Genomic DNA, 21,405 nt, shown 5'->3' on the forward strand with positions numbered 1-21,405 from the left:
TACCCATAGACTCAGCACTACCCATAGACTCAACACTGCACATAGACTCAACACTGCCCATAGACTCAACACTGCCCATAGACTCAACACTACCCATAGACTCAGCACTACCCATAGACTCAACACTGCCCATAGACTCAACACTGCCCATAGACTCAACACTACCCATAGACTCAACACTACCCATAGACTCAACACTGCCCATAGACTCAACACTGCCCATAGACTCAACACTACCCATAGACTCAGCACTACCCATAGTCTCAACACTACCCATAGACTCAGCACTACCCATAGACTCAACACTGCCCATAGACTCAACACTGCCCATAGACTCAACACTACCCATAGACTCAGCACTACCCATAGACTCAACACTGCCCATAGACTCAACACTGCCCATAGACTCAACACTGCCCATAGACTCAACACTACCCATAGACTCAACACTACCCATAGACTCAGCACTACCCATAGACTCAACACTACCCATAGACTCAACACTGCCCATAGACTCAACACTACCCATAGACTCAACACTGCACCTCCGACGGTTGGCTACGTACGGTGCGAAAGAAGTTCAACTTGCGTACATAGCGGATCGCAGATCTCGGTACAAATTAATTCTTGCTGCCACCCGACACACAGAGATGCAAATTCCTACCGACTGGGTCAAACCGAGACGGGTCGCAACACGGGTGGGTGGGTGAGTGGGTGGGTAGTAGTAGCTACTACATATGTAGTAGCAGCTACATATGTAGTAGTAGTAGCTACTATATATGTAGTAGCAGCTACATATGTAGTAGCTACTACATATGTAGTAGCTACTACATATGTAGTAGTAGTAGCTACTACATATGTAGTAGTAGTAATAGTACTACATATGTAGTAGTAGTAGCTACTATATATGTAGTAGTAGTAGCTACTATATATGTAGTAGCAGCTACATATGTAGTAGTAGTAGCTACTATATATGTAGTAGCAGCTACATATGTAGTAGTAGTAGCTACTACATATGTAGTAGTAGCTACATATGTAGTAGTAGTAGCTACTATATATGTAGTAGTAGCTACATATGTAGTAGTAGTAGCTACTATATATGTAGTAGTAGCTACATATGTAGTAGTAGTAGCTACTACATATGTAGTAGCAGTAGCTACATATGTAGTAGTAGCTACTTATGTAGTACTACATATGTAGCTACTACTACATATGTAGCAGCTACTACTACATATGTAGTAGCTGCTACTATTACATATGTAGCTACTTGTGCCACTACGATAATCCGGCACTGCTCGTACCAATGACCTCCTCGAGTTTCGTCAACGTAAATCGTGCCACGTGGTGCCAACGAGCGGCGTGACGACGCCGTCGAGACATCGACAGAATGGTAACAAGGCCCGTTCTATAAACAGCGCGTGCGAACACCCCTTGTTCCCGTCAATGCACTGCTGGATGAGTGAGTGCCTGCACCCCACACACCGTGTGCCTGCCATTTGGATTTCGGATCGTAACTTCACCAGCCAGGCCGTTGCGGGTTGGTGAAGATATTAGGGGGGGAGGGGTTGGTGAGGGTGACATAGACGTACACTACAACCATGGATTTTGTCCAACTGCTCACAGCGTTGCTATCTGTGCAGGATGCGTGGTGGCTGTCCCGGTGGTGGTCTCCAATGCGGTAGTGGAGCGATTATTTGAACCGGCCCTTGGGCCTCCCCTAGGTCGGCTCAGCCTCAATTGAGTTCCTGATGAGATGTGTTAACATCGCCACTGGTGGAGACAAAGGCGGCCGGGCGTGGTGTTGGCGTGCTGGCCTTGGTAGGTGCCTTGCAATCTCCACAGACTTCTTCATTACACTGGTCAACACACTTTTTTTGGTATAAGGTATTCCAACGGGTTTAAGGTAATTTTGGGGTGCTGATTCCAAATCTGGCATCAGTTTTTGTCTATCACATCAGGTTTTTGAGATATCAAATATTGCATTTTCAATAAAAACTGCAGAAGAAAAATATTAAATAAATGTGGATATCTACATAAAATGATATTATAAACACACTATCCTAAAAATACAGCACCATATTTAACACTAAAGCAGTCACTGACTCGCAACAACTTGCAATCATAAGTGACTGAGTTCATTTCGGGTAAAATCAATGAAAATGGGGTATGCCGATAGCATAAAAATGAGATGTGATAGAGCAAATCTGAGATCAGATTTAGAATCAGCACCCTGAACTTAGTCTAAAACAGCTGCAAAAGTCCAGGCCATAAAAAAATGTTTTTTTTTTGTTGACCAGCTTTCTGCCAGAGCTGCACTTTACCGGCGAGGTCTCCGTAGTACTAGAATTGTAAATGTCGTCGCGGATTTACTCTGCGACACACAACCGGTTAGTGCTGTGCGAGTAACGGATTGGCATGTTGTGCGTGACGCGACAAAACCCTTTACTAATTTAGCTGTGTCGGGGTGTTGGCGGGTTGAACGGCGCCTTTATATTTAGGCGATCAAAACCCCCAAAAAGAAAACCTACTGTGGATAATATTCGGCCGCGAAAGCCCTACGATTACGACTGCGTGTCGAAGTTTCCACTCGGTATTTAGGCGGCCGATGAAATGATGAAGCGGCTTTTGTTTTTCGCAACCCATTTATCGTTTTGACCTCCGACCTCAAGCCAGAGTTGGCCACCGATTCGGGAACTTTTCCAACGCTCCTCCGACAATCCATCATCACACAGCCGGTTGGAGCAGGAGGGAAGAGGGTGGATTGTTCATTGACAGCGAGGAATTTTGCGTGGTGCTTTTTTTGGTCGGGGCTGATGTTAAATGCCATGCTCAAGTCCCATCTAGACCCTGCGATTAGCACACGGTTAGGCTACGTACGGCGCGAAAGAAGTTCAAGGTGCGTGTACGTACGACCCTAACCTTGTCTCTCTGGCACTCACCACACCAACCAACCACTTGCTTCAAGCCCAGACCCTAACCATTACCAGCCAAGCAGAAGCAGAATCTTTATTTATCTTGGAAGAATTTGATGACCTTTGAAGTTCTTTGTCACCGATGTCCAGTCAGGGTGCGTCAGAAATCAGACACCAGGCAAACCAGACGCTGAGAGAAACCACAACCACACCAGCCAACGAAACACTGGCCCTGACCCTAACCACACCAGCCAACCAAACACTGGCCCTGACCCTAACCACACCGGCCACCAGACACTGTCCTAACCACAACCACACCAGCCAAACCAGACTCTGGCACTAACCCTAACCACACTAGCCACTCAGACACTCACCCTAACCACACCAGCCACTCAGTCACTGCCCTAACCCTAACCACACCAGCCACTAGCCCTAACCCTAACCACACTAGCCACTAGCCCTAACCCTAACCACACCAGCCACCCAGCCACTGCCCTAACCCTAACCACACCAGCCACTCACCCTAACCCTAACCACACCAGCCAACCAGCCACTAGCTCTAACCCTAACCACACCAGCCACTAGCCCTAACCCTAACCACACCAGCCACTAGCCCTAACCCTAACCACACCTGCCACTAGCCCTAACCCTAACCACACCAGCCAACCAGCCACTAGGTCTAACCCTAACCACACTAGCCCTAACCCTAACCACACCAGCCAACCAGCCACTAGCTCTAACCCTAACCACACCAGCCACTAGCCCTAACCCTAATCACACCAGCCACTAGCCCTAACCCTAACCACACCAGCCACTAGCCCTAACCCTAACCACACCAGCCAACCAGCCACTAGCTCTAACCCTAACCACACCAGCCACTAGCCCTAACCCTAACCACACCAGCCACTAGCCCTAACTCTAACCACACCAGCCACTAGCCCTAACCCTAACCACACCAGCCAACCAGCCACTAGCCCTAACCCTAACCACACCTGCCACTAGCCCTAACCCTAACCACACCAGCCAACCAGCCACTAGGTCTAACCCTAACCACACCAGCCACTAGCCCTAACCCTAACCACACCAGCCAACCAGCCACTAGCTCTAACCCTAACCACACCAGCCACTAGCCCTAACCCTAACCACACCAGCCACTAGCCCTAACCCTAACCACACCAGCCACTAGCCCTAACCCTAACCACACCAGCCAACCAGCCACTAGCTCTAACCCTAACCACACCAGCCAAACCAGACACGGAACATCTATTTCCGATCAGAACCGATCTATCTTCTCCGCCTAACCCCAAACACCCCCCCCCCCCGCCGCCCCCATTCCTCACACGCCCACCACGCGCAACCCATAACCCAGACACCTCAGGTGGCTCTCAAAAGGGCATCCTAGCACGTGTGAATACCCCCCCCTCCATAGGGTCCCAGCAGTACATTAATGATTTTGCCACGCGGTCTATTTATATCCGACGCACGTGCCTGAGGAAGGGGGCGGGGCTTCTACGTCATAGCCACGCCCAGCGGGGTGACGTCACGCCGCCGGTATAAATAGGGGACCCTCCCCTGACATTGTGCAGTTGCGTCAGGTTTAAGGCGGTTTTGTGGCTCTTAGAAGTCCTTAATTATAGCCAAGTATATAAAGTGTATACTTTAAACTTACAGCTATGAGTGAAAGTAGTAGGTAGCCTTTGCTTTAAACGTAAGCAGTGACTGTTTGCGTTTTTTTTTTAAATTGTTGTGTTAAGTGTTTTGTAAATTATTAACTTTAAATCGAAAGTTTCATACATTCTCATCATGAAGTTCATCATTGCTATTGGCGGGTAAGTGAGCGCGCCCTTCAATTTCGTCGTCTCAGGTTAACCTTGCGACGTATTGTGAAGTGTTAGCAGGTTGTCAAAGTCCGCTTGTTAATTGTAATAACTCGTACAATTTAAGTTAACACAAAGCGCGGTTATGCATTACAGTTGGCTTTCCGGCGATTCCATTAGCGCGTTTAAGTGTTTCGATACAGGAATCGACTCGGCTCACCCGCAATGTGAGGAATCGGTTAGTGGTGTAATCGAGATAAGAATCGATTCCTCTAAGGTCGCCTGCGTTATCGCGCTGGAAGTAATCGATGTCGAGATAATCGAATCGATACGAACGAGAAAGTGATTATAATTTAGCGATATTTTACCTCAAATTGTAAGCAAATAGGCGTAGCGCGGAATAGTTTTAACAGCAACAGTGTCCAAACATGTTATTGAACGTTGGCAAGTCCGTAATATTAACGCGCCGCCAAAATCGATATTGCGACATTTTGCCGCCAAATTTGAAATTGTTATCTCAAATTGGCGCCAAGCAAAGCGTGTCACTGTACAAGTTTTGACACTTGAAACCAACATTGCTGAGGGAAAACCCGACATAATACTTAGTTTCAGCGATACTCTTATACAAAGTTTACCTTCGTAGTTGTGTCTGTGTTAAAATAGCGTTAAAGGGCGAATGCGTACGTTGTGATTATATCGCTTAAATGGATGTTGTAATTCACTTTCGGTTGACGGTAATTCGGCTTATTTATCAAATAAGTTTGATATATATTCGTTATATTATACGAATATAGCGAGTGGTTATTTTTTGCTAAAATCTGTCAATTTTTGACGAGACAGTTTGATCAAATAATTTCACTTTTGATTAAATATCTATCCGAGTGAAATAGATCTTGTTTCTTTTGTGTTTAAATAAAACGTGTTTATTTTGACCAAACTAAGTGTTTCTTGAGGAAAATGTAAACGTTCTAGATTCGATAAAATACGTTTTGATCGAATAATGATTAAAACAAGGGGGGCGGGGGGGGGAATGGAGAGAGGTTTTTATTTACGTCTTATTATCTACTCTTAGGTTTTTTCGGTAAAGTCACGTAGGTAAAAATAATATAAATATAAATTACTTTATTACAAATAATAATAGAAATAAAATAGAAAAAACTATAGTAATTTTATTATTTATTTTATACCTACGTGACTTTACCGAAAACACCTAAGAGTATGAATCCTTGCAGTCACGAAAGCTTCAAATCTAGTCTTCTTATCTGTTTTAATACTTCAAAGATGCATTGCCGGTTTGCTGTTATCGTTGAATCTGTGAAATGTCTTCAAAATGCTTTCAGATGCTATATAAAATAATTTGTATTGTGCTACTTTGTTCCCCCTGTCGACAGAGTGACTAACGGGGGTAAGACGACGCTCACGAATCACCTGATGAAGGTGTTGTCCAACTGTTGCGTTGTCCACCAGGATGACTTCTTTAAGGTGGGTTACGAGAGGGGCGAGATGGGGACGAGAGGGCGATACGGACGAGGGAGACATACGGGGGACGAGAGAGAGAGACATGGGGCGAGAGAGAGACACGGGGACGAGAGAGAGAGACACGGGGACGAGAGAAGAGACACGGGGGAGAGAGAGACACGGGGGAGAGAGAGAGACACGGGGACGAGAGAGACATCACGGGGACGAGAGAGAGACAGGGGGGAGATAGAGAGACACGGGGACGAGAGAGACATCACGGGGACAAGAGAGAGACACGGGGAGAAAGAGAGAGACACGGGGAGAAAGAGAGAGACGGGGACGAGAGAGACATCACGGGGACAAGAGAGAGACACGGGGAGAAAGAGAGAGACACGGGGAGAAAGAGAGAGACACGGGGACGAGAGAGACATCACGGGGACAAGAGAGAGACACGGGGAGAAAGAGAGACACGGGGAGAAAGAGAGTGACACGGGGAGAAAGAGAGAGACACGGGGAGAAAGAGAGAGACACGGGGACGAGAGAGACATCACGGGGAGAAAGAGAGAGACACGGGGAGAAAGAGAGAGACACGGGGAGAAAGAGAGAGACACGGGGACGAAAGAGAGAGACACGGGGACGAGAGAGACATCACGGGGACAAGAGAGAGACACGGGGAGAAAGAGAGAGACACGGGGAGAAAGAGAGAGACACGGGGACGAGAGAGACATCACGGGGACAAGAGAGAGACACGGGGGACGAGAGAGACACGGGGAAGAGAGAGACATCACGGGGGACGAAAGAGAGACACGGGGGACGAGAGACGACGGAGATGGATATGAGCCCATGGGGTTGTCAGAAATATGGAACTGAAACAGGGACGTGAGACATGGGGATGACCCCATCTGTATCAGCCAGCTGTGCTGATCTCCAGTCCTCTGATCACTCAGATTTGTGAAATTTAAACATCGCCGTTTGACGTCTCTATACCGTGTCTGTCTTGTCGAGTAACATCACTCTTTCCTCGATACGACGAAGCCTTTTTTTGCGTACAGTAAAACCTTGGATTGCGAGTAACTTGGTCTGCGAGTGTTTTGCAAGACGAGCAAAATTTTAAACTAAATATTAATTTGATAAACGAGCGAGGGGTCTTGCAATACGAGTAGCACGTGTACACGCTTTGTCTGCCGAGCGTCACGTGATCACAACTGATATACGAGTGCTGTGGATTACAAACACGTTTCCGGAACGAATTATTCTCGCAATCCAAGGTTTTACTGTACCTGTTTATCCGTCACCTTTCTTTGGCATCCGTCTGTACGTATTATTGTCCGTCTCTGTGGGTCTGCTCTGCTACTCCCATCATCTGTGAAGCCACTTCTGTGCCCAGCCATCCATGTTGTCGACTCGCCACCCGACCCTCTTTGTTAAGTCCCATGCCCAAGACCATTATTTTTACATTCTTAGGTTTTTTCGGTAAAGTTACGTAGTAAAAAAAAATTAATGAAAGTAAAATAAAATAAAATCACGACGTTTCGGAGGCAACACAAGATTCCATCTTCAGGTGGAATCGTCACAGCACGATAGCTGTACTTTTATTAATTTAAATTAGTTTTTTTACGTACGTGACTTTACCGAAAAAAACCTAAGAATATGAATCCTTGCAGTCACGAAAGCTTCAAATCTAGAATCATTCTTTTTATCTTTGTCTATGACGACAATAAATATCCTCACTGTTTCGCGACAGTGTCTGGAGATGCGGTCGCATGTAGACGCTAAATATATATCCCCACCTCGTGTTGTATGCGTCTGATGGGTGTGTCTCTCTGCAGCCCCAGGACCAGATTGCCATTGGTGCGGATGGATTCAAGCAGTACGACAGTGAGTGCTTGCATATTTGCACAGCTCAAAAGGCGTGTATCAATTCGCCAATGACAATCAATTGAAGAGCCTTTAAGACCTCTAATATTATGCCCTGTTGGTCCCCTCCCCCTAATTTCTCCCTCCCCCTCATCTCCCTCTCCCCTCTTCTCCCTCGCGTGCCCTCCTTCACATCCATCTCCAACTCATCTGCCGTTCTTTCATCTCCTCCCCCTTACATCTCCCTCCTCTTTCCTCTCATCAACCCCCCCCCCCCTTAACTTCCTTAATCCATCCTTTCCCTCATCCTCCTCGCCTCCCTGACCCCCCCCCCCTTCCCCCGCCACCTTTTCACTGGGCATACACAGCCCTGGAGGCCCTGGACATGGAGGCGATGGTGGCGACGGTGCGTGCCTGGGTGGAGAACCCACACAAGTTTGCGCTGTCGCACGGCGTGGAGGCCACGGGGACTGAGATTGAGGACAAGGACACAGACTCCCGCCTGCACATCCTCATCGTCGAGGGCTTCCTACTCTACACCTACCCGTGAGTGGGGAGCTCGGGGAATCTGCGCGTGTGTCTGTGTGTGTGTGTATGTAGGGGAGCGGTGGTGCAGCGGTTAGCGCGCTGCGCTATGAACCTAGCGACCCGGGTTCGATTCCCGCTCACGGCCAACACCAGTGACGATTATCTGAACCGGTCCTGAGCCTCCCCTAGGTCGACTCAGCCTGAAATGAGTACCTTGTGTGGTGTGTAAACATCGCCACTGGGGAGACAAAGGCGGTCGGGCGTGGTGCTGGCCACCCACCCCCTCGTGTGCCGTTCTGGCCTTCATAGGTGCTCGCTAACAGCACTTGCCCCTACAGTCTGTTAAGGCTACACGGGGGATCTTTGTATGTAGGGGAGCGGTGGTGCAGCGGTTAGCGCGCTGGGCTACGAATCCGGCCACCCGAGTTCGATTCCCGCTCATGGCCAACACCAGTGACGAATAATCTTAATCTGTCCTGGGACTCCCCTAGGTCAACTCGGCCTCAAATGCGTGTATAAGAATCGCCACTGTGGACACAAAAGGTGGTTGGGTGTGGTGCTGGCCACCCGCCCTCTCGTGTGCTTGCTAACGGCACTTGCTCCAACAGTCTGTTCAGGCTATACGGGGGGTCTTTGTCTGCACGAGTGTCGTGTGATTGTTTTGTCGAGTCGCACTGCGCTATGAATCCGGCGACCCAGAGTTTGAATCCCGCTCGTGGCCAATCTCTGCGGCAAAAATCCTGGACCTATGAGCTTCCAGTTGCTTATCGGGCTCTCTGTTTGATATGGGTCACAGTAGGTCCGACTCGGCATGAAATATGGAGGCTCATTTCCTGGCAGCGATTTCAGCCGCACCACCTCTACATAACAATAGGCCCAGTCAACCATTCTACACAACAAAGACTCATTTCCTGGCAGCGATTTCAGCCGCATCACCTCTACACAACAAAAAGGCTCAGTCCCTTTTACACGCACCTTTAAATCATCTGCACCTAGTTTACACAACAAAGGCTCATTCCTAACAGCGTGCTTCAGCCGCACCGAACCTCACAAAAATAATATTCAGGGCCTACCTTGGCTCCTCCCACCCTCAACCAGTATATATACAAGGACTGTTTTCTTGGTATTTCTCTCACTTGATACAGCTATCGTGCTGTGACGGTTCCACCTGAAGACGGAAGCTTGTGTTGCCTCCGAAACGTCGTGATTTTTATTTTATTTTTTATTTAACTTTTATTAATTTTATACCTACGTGACTTTACCGGAAAAAACCTAAAAATATGAAATAACAACTTGGTGTAAGCATCAGCACTGGGGAACCAAAGACGCCTTAGGTTAGGAACTTCGAATCTTCTTAATAGACCGTGGTAGGAAAGTTTTGTCGACGTCTTAGGAAAAAAGGTTTGTGATGAGTGGGACGTGCGTAACCGGATGGAAAAGAATGGGGTAATGAATTCGCGGGTTTGGAATAGAACGTGGCAGGAGAGCGCTGTGGTTGTAATCGGGAAATGTAGGTAACACCTGAAGCCAAGACTGGTGATGGTGAAACTCTGTAAGAGACGTGCTTCAGTGTGTCTCCCTCTTGTGTCGTTCACAGGCCTCTTATGGATCTCCTTGACCAGAAGTTCTTCATCAGCATTCCTTACCAAGAGTGTAAATTGCGTCGCAGGTGATTGTCCAGTCTACCAATTCTATGATCACCTCGCACACGGGCTGCTTATCTAGTTTATGAATGCAATGTCGTCTCAGACAGCTCATTTCCTTGATCAATTATATAGCCACACACAGCCTGCTTTATTAATTCTACAATGTGGACGGCTAAATCTGTTCTACCAATTGAATTACAGACTGCTTAGCCGACTTATCTGGCCAAGTGGCTCAGTGAGCAAAGTACAAACAGAAGATTGAGAGGTCAAAATCCTGATTGGCGTGTCGGGGGCGTAGGCGTGGGTGAATCATTCCCTCTCAGGAGTCAACAGTCGTCCTACGGGTAGACTCGCCCCCGCCGCCACGCGAATGTGGAAATGAGCCTGGCCTCACAATGCACGCCACGTTGACTTTACGTGATCCGCCTGTTGACCGCATCGCCCGGAATTGCACGTGGGATCTCGTCAGATCTCGGAAACTAATTAGGTTCGTTGCCTGCACAGGGCTTGCGATTCGTGACCACCACACGCACAATAGGAGTTGGATGCTCCAGTGGGGCTGTGCCGGGCAGAGTGCACAGGGTTTCCCACGCTTTGTGTGGTGGACGAGTTCCAAAGAAAAATTGGCGCACGAAGCGAGCTTGCAAGAGACAACTGCCTGCAGGAGCAGTGCGTACGGTAACACGCAATCAACGTCCCGTGACGGACTGCGTAGCCGCATAGGAGCTAATTAAAATCGCTTGCCGTTTTGGGTAGAAATAGGTTAGCCGCACATACAGCGCGAAATGGCACTAACAACGCGCATGAAGCGAGAAAAAACTATTGAACTATGTTCATATTTTCACATCTGCCCCCCCCAAACTTTCAATTCTGCTGTGATTATGCGCTCCCAGACGGCTGAGTGGCCGATGTGTAAAACATTTTTTATATGAAGGTACAGATGGGAATGAGGCGAATTGTCTGATTATTTTGTTGTAACAGTCTCAGTTCTAGTGAGATCTTTTTATGAAGGTCCCCCTGAGAGGCTCGCAGACATTGTGTCATACAACCTTGGTTTGGATCCGTTTCAGATATCCATTAGGGATGTGTTTCCTACCCTCCCCCAATAAAAAAAAATTGGGCCACGATTTTACATTTCCAATTATAATAATGGCATTCATAATGCGCCTGATTTCTTAGACCAAGTCAACAACTCGGAGGCACGGAGCCAAGCTCAGGGCTGCTCGAAAGCCTGACCCAACAAAGTTAGAGGCCTTTAGATGGCTCTTGAAAGTAGCGGTACATTTAACGTTGCCGATGTGCAAAGGGGTAGAGGGCTCCACACTGAGGGCGCGACAGCAGAGAACCGACGTGAGGCTGTGGCAGTTTTAAGAGCTCGGTGTCCCAAGCAGATTGTGAGTGACGCTGCTGCCGCTGTGTGGGATTCTACCGTGAGCCAGAGGTCGCAACCGGGTACCCGATACCCGTACCCTACCCGATACCCGGCTACCCGTACCCAGCCGGGTACGGGTACCTGTTTGCGACCCTAGTGCGGCCGGGTACGGGTACGCCGTGAGTTACTGGTGAGTAACTGTTTGTCACTCGTTTCCCAACGTCTTGTCTCTTCTCACAATTCAAGTTCCTAGAATCAACCCACCCACGCCTGCAACATGGCTTCATCCCAGAGGTCGCAATCAGGTACCCGATACCTGTACCCGGCCGGGTACGGGTAGGGTACAGGTACAGCCGGGTACGGGTACCCGTTTGCGACCCTGGTGCGGCCGGGTACGGGTACGGATAAGGAATCAAAACCCGTTTGCGACCTCTGCCGTGAGCTTCAGTGCAAGGTGGGAGAGTGGCGAGGGTGCGGTGGTCTGGAGTTTTGTTTCGTTTCGGCTTAACCCAAACGCCGGAAGCGACGTCGCACCAATGATGTCACTTCTGAGCTTTTCTCGCCAAAAGTGGCGTCGCGTAGCGTTGAGTGACGTGCCACAGTGTTGCTGGCACGAATATGTTTGACATCGGTGCGAAATGGGAAAGATCTCAAATGGATGAAAACACCTTTTAATCCGAAGCGCATGCTTAATATGCCCATTTCCAAAAGGTAAAAATACGTTTCAAGTATATTCTTAGGTTTTTTCGGTAAAGTCACGTAGGTAAAAAATTAATAAAAATAAAATAAAAATCACGACGTTTCGGAGGCAACACAAGCTTTCGTCTTCAGGTGGAACCGTCACAGCACGATTGCTGTATCAAGTGAGAAATTCCAAGAAAACAGTCCTTGTATATATACTGGTTGAGGGTGGGAGGAGCCAAGGTAGGCCCTGAATATTATTTTTGTGAGGTTCGGTTATTTTTATTTTACTTTCATAAATTTTTTACCTACGTGACTTTACCGAAAAAACCTGAGAATATGAATCCTTGGCAGTCACAAAAGCTTCAAATCTAGAATACGCTTCAAGTGTCAATTTAGTTCAACTTGGTAAGAACGCGGGACACATCAAGCACGAGGTATTAATCTGCCAGTAGGAGGCTGATTGCTGTGTATAATCACAATTGTGCGATTCCCGTGTGTGTGTGTGTGCGTGCAGCACTCGCAACTACACTGTTCCGGACCCGCCGGGACTCTTCGACGCTCACGTGTGGCCCATGTACCTGAAAAACCGCGCTCAGATGAATGTACTGGACGCCAATATTGGTACGTGGGCTCGTGTGTTTGAGTGCACGCGTGCGTGTACACTTGGACTGGTTAGCGCCGCTACGCTACAAAGTTCAAAACCACGGCAACTCGCGTTCGATTCCCGCTCACAGCCGTCACCGGCGACGAATATTTGAACCTGTCCTGGGCACTCTGCACTGGTTTTGACGTTCAGTTTCTCGTCGGCATTCGGGCTGGCTCAGAGGTCGCAACCGGGTACCCGATACCCGTACCTTACCCGATACCCGGCTACCCGTACCCGGCCGCGACCCTGGTGCGGCCGGGTACGGGTAGACGGTGAATCACTGGTGAGTAACTGTTTGTCACTCGTTTCCCAACGTCTTGTCTCTTCTCACAATTCAAGTTCCTAGAATCAACCCACCCGCGCCCGCAACATGGCTTCATCCCAGAGGTCGCAATCAGGTACCCGATACCCGTACCCTACCCGGCCGGGTATGGGTAGGGTACGGGTACGGCCGGGTAGGGGTACGGGTACCCGTTTGCGACCCTGGTGCGGCCGGGTACGGGTAAGGAATCAAAACCCGTTTGCGACCTCTGGGCTTGGCTTGAACCAATGCCGATTTGCACGGTTGGCGTACATACGGTGCGAAAGAAGTTCAACATGCATACACATAGGCAAGGACTTTGTGATGTACGAGTCCAAGTTACCATTGGAACCTCATTTGCCAGTAGCAAAATATGATCATTGTTTTTTTACCCTTTTATTTGGCAACAAAACTGACACTTTTTATTTTTTTACAAGGAGTCATGTTTGCATTGACCACAATACCTGCAGTCGGAATGCAAACAAAAAACACAACTCTGATAATGTATGCACTGTCCTTGAAATTGATTGGTCCACATCCGAGACAGCTTTCTTTAGAGCCTAGTCTCACATGGTGTTGAACCAGATGACGCCAAAAGTCGAGTCCAAGTTCGTCGATTCGGGCTTTCATAAGTACGTGGTGCGGTGTGAACACCGGCATGGGGAAGACTTAAGGTGGCCGGCGTGGTGCTGACCTTCATTCGGCGCTTGCTAACAGCTCTCGTCCCAACAGACTGTACATCTATAAAGGGATGTTGGTGTGTGCATCTAGAGTAAGGGTGAGCAACCTCTCCCTTGCAGAGGGCTGATAGGACATCCAAATACCAAATGGCAGGCAACCACATAAAAAAAAAACACCTTGGCATCCCACGTTAACCGCGCTGATTAATGTCCGTCACATTTGCCCTGTTTATTTTGTCCAACTGCGTTGCGTGTCTGTCCTGTCCTGCTCCATTTGCTCAGAGGTGACATTTGCACAAACCAAAAATAATCGTCGCACGCACGATTTTTTCCGTGCATCACGAGCCTTGGAATATCATTCGAAATCGATGAGTCACTTCCAGAGTTGCCCCCGTCAGCGGTGTGATTTTTAAGTCCTTTATATTAAGTTTGCTTGCTTGCGCGCTTACAACCGTGCAAATCTTTCGGTCGTTTTGTAACCCACTTCCCGTGATCCAATCGAGTTGATATTTTCACACACAGACTTGTTGTGCGTGACAATTTATTTTCGTGAAAAAAATTTTCCTAAATTTTCCACTTTAGGAAAAATTTGTTTTTCATATTTAATTTAAAATACCAATGTAATAAAAATGAAACTCTTACTCAAGAAAAACAGAAATGAATAACAAAATAAAACCGATGCCACGCATATAAAGGATTTATAGTGAAAACTTTGTTTTTACGGGTTAATTTTTAAAATGTATTTGCTTGCATCGTTGTGACTTAAAAAAAAATGTGTTTTGTAGTTCACTTGGACGGCAAAAGCTCCCGCGAGTCGCTCTTCACGGAGGTGTTCAACGCCGTGCAAGAGAGACTCAACGCGTTGCTTTGAGGCGCCGTGGGTAAATTGTGCAGCGCGCTCACCAAACAAAGACTGACTCTGCACACACACGACGTTTGAATCGTCTCCGGGGCAGGCGAGTAGTGTTTTCATACCTCCCTTCCGACGTCGACATTCAAGCCGTACGCGTAGTGGTTTTTTCATTGTCTTCTAGATTTGAAGCTTTCGTGACTGCAAGGATTCATACTCTTAGGTTTTTTCGGTAAAGTCACGTAGGTAAAAAATAAAATTAAAAGTTAATAATGGAACTAAAATAAAAAATCACGACGTTTCGGAGGCAACACAAGTCTCCGTCATCAGGTGGGACTGTCACAGCTAAAATTACTGCATCAAGTGATGTATTATTTTATTTCCATTATTAACTTTTAATTTAATTTTTTACCTACATGACTTTACCGAAAAAAACCTCAGTATTTTCATTGTCTGTTTTGCTGCGCCGAGCCCCCGACCAACCATGATGCCGTTGCTGGCCTCATTATCAGTGAATCTGGCTCGAGGGGTGTGGGGGGCACGGCGAGGGGGGGTGTGGGGGGCCTAAGTAGAACCGGGGGTTAACGAGAAGTTCGCCGCGCGTGATGCGAGCTCACGCACACTCTTGAGGAAGCAACATCGCCACGTCACCTCTGCACCTCCGTTTTTAGCAGGGTTGGCCACGTACGGTGTGAAAGAAGTTCAACGTAACATACGTACACCGACGCGCATCTCGCGAACTTGTTCATCGCGTGTTACTGCCGAGCTGTGCCGGGCTGACGCCGCTCGATTTAGCACGCTTGGCTACGTACGGTGCGAAAGAAGTTCTACATACATCAGCGTCGCCTCCGATTAGCACGGTCGGCTGTGTGCCGTGCGAAATAAATTCAACATAACAGAATACATCAGCGTCACCTCCGATTAGCACGATCGGCTGTGTGTGGTGCGAAAGATGTTCAACATAACATACCTACATTTGGAGATGAAATGTGTCGAGAAAATCACTGTTGCCAATTTCTCTACCCTGGGTGATACCGATGTTTTTTTTTTAGGCCAATGGGCTCAATGATCGATTATTAATCTGCACACAGACAACGGATTTATTGGTGTCTTATCCTTGTTCGGTGCCACAACGTTTATCTTCTCTGTTCACAGGTGGATTTGTACGAAAAAGTGATGGCCCAAAAACCCCGGCAAAAACAAGCCTGCCGAAGATGATATTAATTTGAACACGATACGGCCATTATTGTCATTGTTTCCGTGTTTTTAGTTTGTGTTTTTACATCAACTCCAGCTTTACGATAAAGTTATTGTTTTAAGTTATGTTCGTACACTATTGATATATTTTACATTTGTCGCTGTAATGTACGTTGTAAATGCTTTGTTTTTATCGGCCCATGTTGCTGTGTTTAAAATTCTCCGCTAGCACAGTAGGAAGGTTGTGAGGTTAAATCTTTCATCGAGGGTCACAAACCCATCATGCCAATAGGGGAGATAACATCGAAACACCACTTGAGGGTGTCCTGTGGATAAACTTGTCCCTGCCATATGAATGTGGAATTACCACGACACTCTGGTCTGCCAACAGAGAGATGAGTCACACCCTGCTTGAACAAGTGGAAAATGTTTGTATATAAATGTTGATGGAAGTTATGTTTAAAGTTAAAGTCATCCAATCAATGCTATCGACTCTTGTTTTTGCTGATCCTAAGTTAGGTCTGTATACTATACTTTGCACTGAAACCACTTCACTCAATTTCGATTCAAAGCTTTCGTGACTGTAGGGATTCATCTTCTTGGTTCTTTCAGTAAAGTCACGTAGAAGGGAAATAATAAAAATAAAATAATTCTCACGACGTTTCGGCCGCAACGCAAGCAGCCGTCCCGACAGACCTGTTCCTTACCTGAGGACGGCTGCTTGCGTTGTGGCCGAAACGTGAGAATTCTTTTATTATGTTTTATTATTTCCCTTCTACGTGACTTTACCGAAATAACCAAGAAGACACTTCACTCAAGTCTGGTTGAATTCTGCCATAGGAATGTGGAATTGTCACCACTGGCACAGAATCCCCCGATCAAGATGCAATGCCCCGCACTCGCTTGGGCAAGGAGACGAGACGAGTGTTTGCATCGTGTGACCACGAGGGATGAGTTCTCTGTTCAGATTAATGAAACAAAATTTTAGAGAGGCGTGGAAGATGTGGCATCACGGGAAGTGATGTCGCTTCTATGGCGTCACTTCCTGCCAAAAGGGAAGTCGCGTGGCATCCGTTTTGATCATAGGCGTTGCTTTTGCAAATTGTAAAACCAATAAATACCATTGTTTTTTATGGAGCTTTTAGTATAATTCAAATATTTAACTTGTATAATTACTTTTGAGAAACAATTATTCCAATGTAATACATTCAAACACGAAATTGCCCCAAAATTTGGGTTATCCAAATCTTCAACTGGTCTTTAATGTAAACGTAAAACATCAAGCTGAAGACGTCACACCCAGACTGATGCTACCACCATTCTGCCTCGTCCCAGATTCCTGCATCTTGCATAGTTGATGCATGATGTTCAAAGTCTTGTATAGAGCCTTGTTCATCACCACCACCACGATCTGCCATTGTCTTCCCCTATTGTTTCCGACCTCGGTGTCCCTCCAACCCCTGTCTTGGTAACATGTCCATTATTCTGCACACGTGACCCTGCATGTTTCTAGCCAGTGCCATTCCAAGTTTGTAACCCCCCCCCCGCCGCCTCCCCACCTGTTCTAAATGTTTAGCGTACTTCCCGACATGCAACAAACTTGAAATTTGCCATGTGGGTACTTTCCAGACTGTACACCATGCAAAAAATATAAAAATACACTTTTGTTTTTTTAGGGGGGTGGGGGAGCTCAATGTTTTTTTTTTGCACGGCAAGTGAGCTGTGACGTCACATCTGTCACGTGACCCGCGCACGTGGAAGCGTAACGCATTGTAGCCGCGCTACGAAACCCGGCGACCCGAGTTCGATTCCCGCTTACGGCCACCACCGGTGACGATTATTTTTTACCGGTCCTGGGCCTCCCCTAGGTCGACTCCGCATCAAACGAGTAACTGCTCTGTTGTTTGAACATCGCCACTGGGGAGACAAAGGCAGCTCGTACCAAATAAATGAAACTGAACTGAAAACTCAATTTCCCTGTACAAAAATACGGGTAAACCGTACGGATTGACGGGTATGATATTACATGAGAACATCTAATGTACGTATCGAAAAGTCAGACGAGTCAATATGTCCGTGGTGGGGTAGAATGATGGTGCAGTGGTCAGTTAGCCCAGTGCCCTACATACCCAGCGACTCTTTTCCAGTTATATTCCTGGCAATGTTTAACACCAGTGGCAAGGCGATATCCTAACCAGCCATTGAGCTGTCTCCCTGCACCACTCGTTGGCGTGATGAAGTATGGCCAGCCAAACAACCCTCGTGACTGACACAACATGTGGTGGCGTTCATCATCCAGCAGTGGACATGGAGGTGACGATAACAAAAATTGCGCACGTGCGTGTGCACGCTGTTCCCGGTTGTCTCGGCCAATCAGGAGCGCTCCCCACTCAGGGTACGCATCACTCAGGAATCCCTCCACGAGTGCATTCCGGACAGGGCACAGCGCCCCCCCGACTAAAAATAGTGCGCCAACTTCAAGGCTCGCACGTAACACTTTGTTTCGTTTCGATTTAAAGCTTTCGTGACTGCAGGGATTCATCTTCTTGGTTCTTTCGGTAAAGTCACGTAGAAGGGAAATAATAAAATAATAAAAATTAAACATTAAATTTCGATTTAAAGCTTTCGTGACTGCAGGGATTCATCTTCTTGGTTCTTTCGGTAAAGTCACGTAGAAGGGAAATAATAGAATAATAAAAATAAACCAATAAAATAATTCTCACGACGTTTCAGAGGCAACACAAGCTTCCGTCTTCAGGTGAAGAACCGTCACAGCACGAAAGCTGTGAAGACCATTCGAAAGGGAATCCTGTACAGTAATTCCAAACGTAGAAGCAAACCGGACACGCTACTGGGGAAGGGGGGGGGCATGGGGGGGGGTCCACTTTCAGATGTGTTGAGATGAGACACGGGTTTTCTCGGAGACGCCCCCAGACCAACTCAGACCGAATTGGTCACCCCGTGCCCCTTATTACATCTCAATGTTCATCCCACAAAGTCACCGTCAGAAGGGGAGAAACACAGACGAATAGACACTCACCACAAGTACACTCATTACTACTACACTCACCACTACACTCACCACTACTACACTCACCACTACACTAATACAATCACCACTACTACACTCACCACTAGTACACTCACCACTACATACCTGTCAACCCCTTATCAGTGCCCTACCTCATTACAGACCAATTCAGACCTTATCGGTCACCCCGTTCATCCCACAAAGTCACCATCAGAAGGGAGACACACAAACAAATAGACAATTTTTCGTACCTGTAGTGAAACGGCTGTACGTCGTATGGACCTAAAACTCAATTTCCCTGTACAAGAATTAGGGGTAAACCGTGATGGGTTGGCAGGTGTGATATTCTATCAGCATCAATCGGATATATACGATTGCTTGCCATAGAGATCTGACGGTGGCGAGATGTTAACTACCTCGCCTGGTATACAGGTGGTCGTAGGTTCGATTCTGATCCTGACGCCTGCTGTATATTTGGAGTTTGCGTGTCTCTCTCATCATCATCACTGTGGCTAGGAGATGTTAACTATCTCGCCTGGTGTACAGGAGGTCGTGGGTTCGATCCAGACCCTGACGCCTGCTGCTGTATATTTGGAGTTTGTGTGTCTCTCTCTCATCATCATCACGGTGGCTAGGAGATGTTAACTACCTCGCCTGGTGTGCAGGAGGTCGTGGGTTTCAATCCAGACCCTGACGCCTGCTGCTGTATATTTCTAGTTTGCGTGTCTCTCTCTCCACGTGGTCGCGTGGATTTTTTCTTCAGGCCCTCCGGTTTTTCCATCCACATTTAGAAACACGTTTAGAGTATTTGACTGCTGTTCATTTCCACGTGACAAGCCACTTCATCGCGCTATAATTTGTGTTTAGGTCGCTTCCAAAAGCGGGCTACATAGCTCAGTGGGCCTTACATGGTCAAACAAAAACTTATAACCTCCTCCCACGAATATTTCCACGTTTTTCTTATCTCATCACCTTTCTCCCCCCCAATCGTCAACTTTATTTCCACTGAATTCGTGCTCCCGTTGCTCGCTGTGAAGCCTTACAAATCATGATCAGCTGTTGTTCTCTCAAGCTCTTTGTCTCATTGCTGGCCTAACCCAGTGGTCCTTCTTCAATGTAACGTCCCACGGGCAGCTGGTGCCCCCTGGCGTGCCCCCCCCCCCTGCACTCGACGATACACAAATGTGACACCCACCCCTCCTATTCTTAGGTTTTTTCGGTAAAGTCACGTAGGTAAAACATCAAAATTAATGAAAATAAAATAAAATAAAACAAAAATCACGACGTTTCGGAGGCAACACAAGTCTCCGTCATCAGGTGGGACCGTCACAGCCGAATTAGCTGCATCAAGTGAGGCAATGATTCAAGATGTAATCCCTTATAAGCAAGTTGAAGGGGGGAGGAGAGGGGGGGGGAGCTCATCAGAATGTGGTAGCCAATGAATGGAACGTATCGGGAGGGAGGGAGGGGGGCGGGGCTCAAAGACAGCACGGAGTGCTAAGTACAACGCATCGGGAGGGGGAGGGGGCCAAAAAAAGGACGACCCCTCCCTCCCCATCATCATTATCGTGCTGCTGTTACACCCCCCCCTCCCCCCCTACGGTGGCTTGACGTGGCGTGCCGGGCACCCTCGCCCTACTGACGATGTCTCATCGGCCAAAGTGTCTCTCCCTCCCCCTCGCCGCCGCCGCTGTCACTGAAAACGAGTGAAGACCACCGCTCGATCGCTCCTCGCAAAGTCCTTCACGATGTTTTGCTGTCTTTTCTTGGATTTTCTGTTTGCACAAAGTCACATAGTCACTTTAAGATGTTTTCTTGTTTTTTGTTTGTTGCGGTTGCACCCGATTCACGAGCCGAATGGCTCACAGGGCTATACCTAATAAATTCATCTTCTTGGTTCTTTCGGTAAAGTCACGTAGAAGGGAAATAATAAAATTATAAAAATAAAACATAATAAAATAATTCTCACGAAGTTTCGGCCACAACGCAAGCAGCCGTCCTCAGGTGAAGAACAGGTCTGTCGGAAAGACAGCGTCTGAATGAAACACCACCAGGCTTGGAGCGTATATTTAAGCTGCGTTGGAGGGGGAAGAGCGCCTTGACAAAAGAATTTGCATATCAAGAGGATTTTAGCATATTTATACGCTCCAAGCCTGGTGGTGTTTCATTCAAACGCTGTCTTTCCGACAGACCTGTTCTTCACCTGAGGACGGCTGCTTGCGTTGTGGCCGAAACGTCGTGAGAATTGTTTTATTATGTTTGATTTGTATTATTTCCCTTCTACGTGACTTTACCGAAAGAACCAAGAAGATGAATCCCTGCAGTCACGAAAGCAGCTTTAAATCGAAATTTAAACAAATAAATTAACTTGAACTTGAGGCCGTACGGGACGACACATTTGCTGCCCGTTTTGAATCCCAATTTTT

General features: G+C 47.4%; 1 protein-coding gene across 1 annotated transcript; it reads left to right on the forward strand.

The window, feature by feature from the left end:
• The first annotated feature begins 4,483 nt into the window (after positions 1-4,483).
• On the forward strand, positions 4,484-16,432 carry LOC144736235 (nicotinamide riboside kinase 2-like). Its single transcript, XM_078618859.1, has 8 exons — positions 4,484-4,741; positions 6,121-6,211; positions 8,017-8,065; positions 8,413-8,590; positions 10,170-10,241; positions 12,789-12,895; positions 14,687-14,782; positions 15,907-16,432. Exons 1-7 carry the CDS (start codon positions 4,716-4,718, stop codon positions 14,770-14,772), a joined length of 609 nt encoding a protein of 202 aa, XP_078474985.1. The 5' UTR covers positions 4,484-4,715; the 3' UTR covers positions 14,773-14,782; positions 15,907-16,432.
• The last annotated feature ends 4,973 nt before the right edge of the window (positions 16,433-21,405 follow it).

Source organism: Lampetra planeri, chromosome 59 (genome assembly GCF_965212315.1).
Source record: "Lampetra planeri chromosome 59, kcLamPlan1.2.h2, whole genome shotgun sequence".
NCBI lineage: Eukaryota > Metazoa > Chordata > Hyperoartia > Petromyzontiformes > Petromyzontidae > Lampetra > Lampetra planeri.

What these genes read in the sequence shown, in the direction of transcription:
- LOC144736235 (XM_078618859.1), top strand. Translation starts at nt 4,716, where the DNA reads ATGAAGTTCATCATTGCTATTGGCGG. An exon ending in TGGATTCAAGCAGTACGACA is followed by an intron (nt 8,066 to 8,412) that starts GTGAGTGCTTGC and finishes GGGCATACACAG; the next exon opens with CCCTGGAGGCCCTGGACATG. An exon ending in TTCCTACTCTACACCTACCC is followed by an intron (nt 8,591 to 10,169) that starts GTGAGTGGGGAG and finishes TGTCGTTCACAG; the next exon opens with GCCTCTTATGGATCTCCTTG.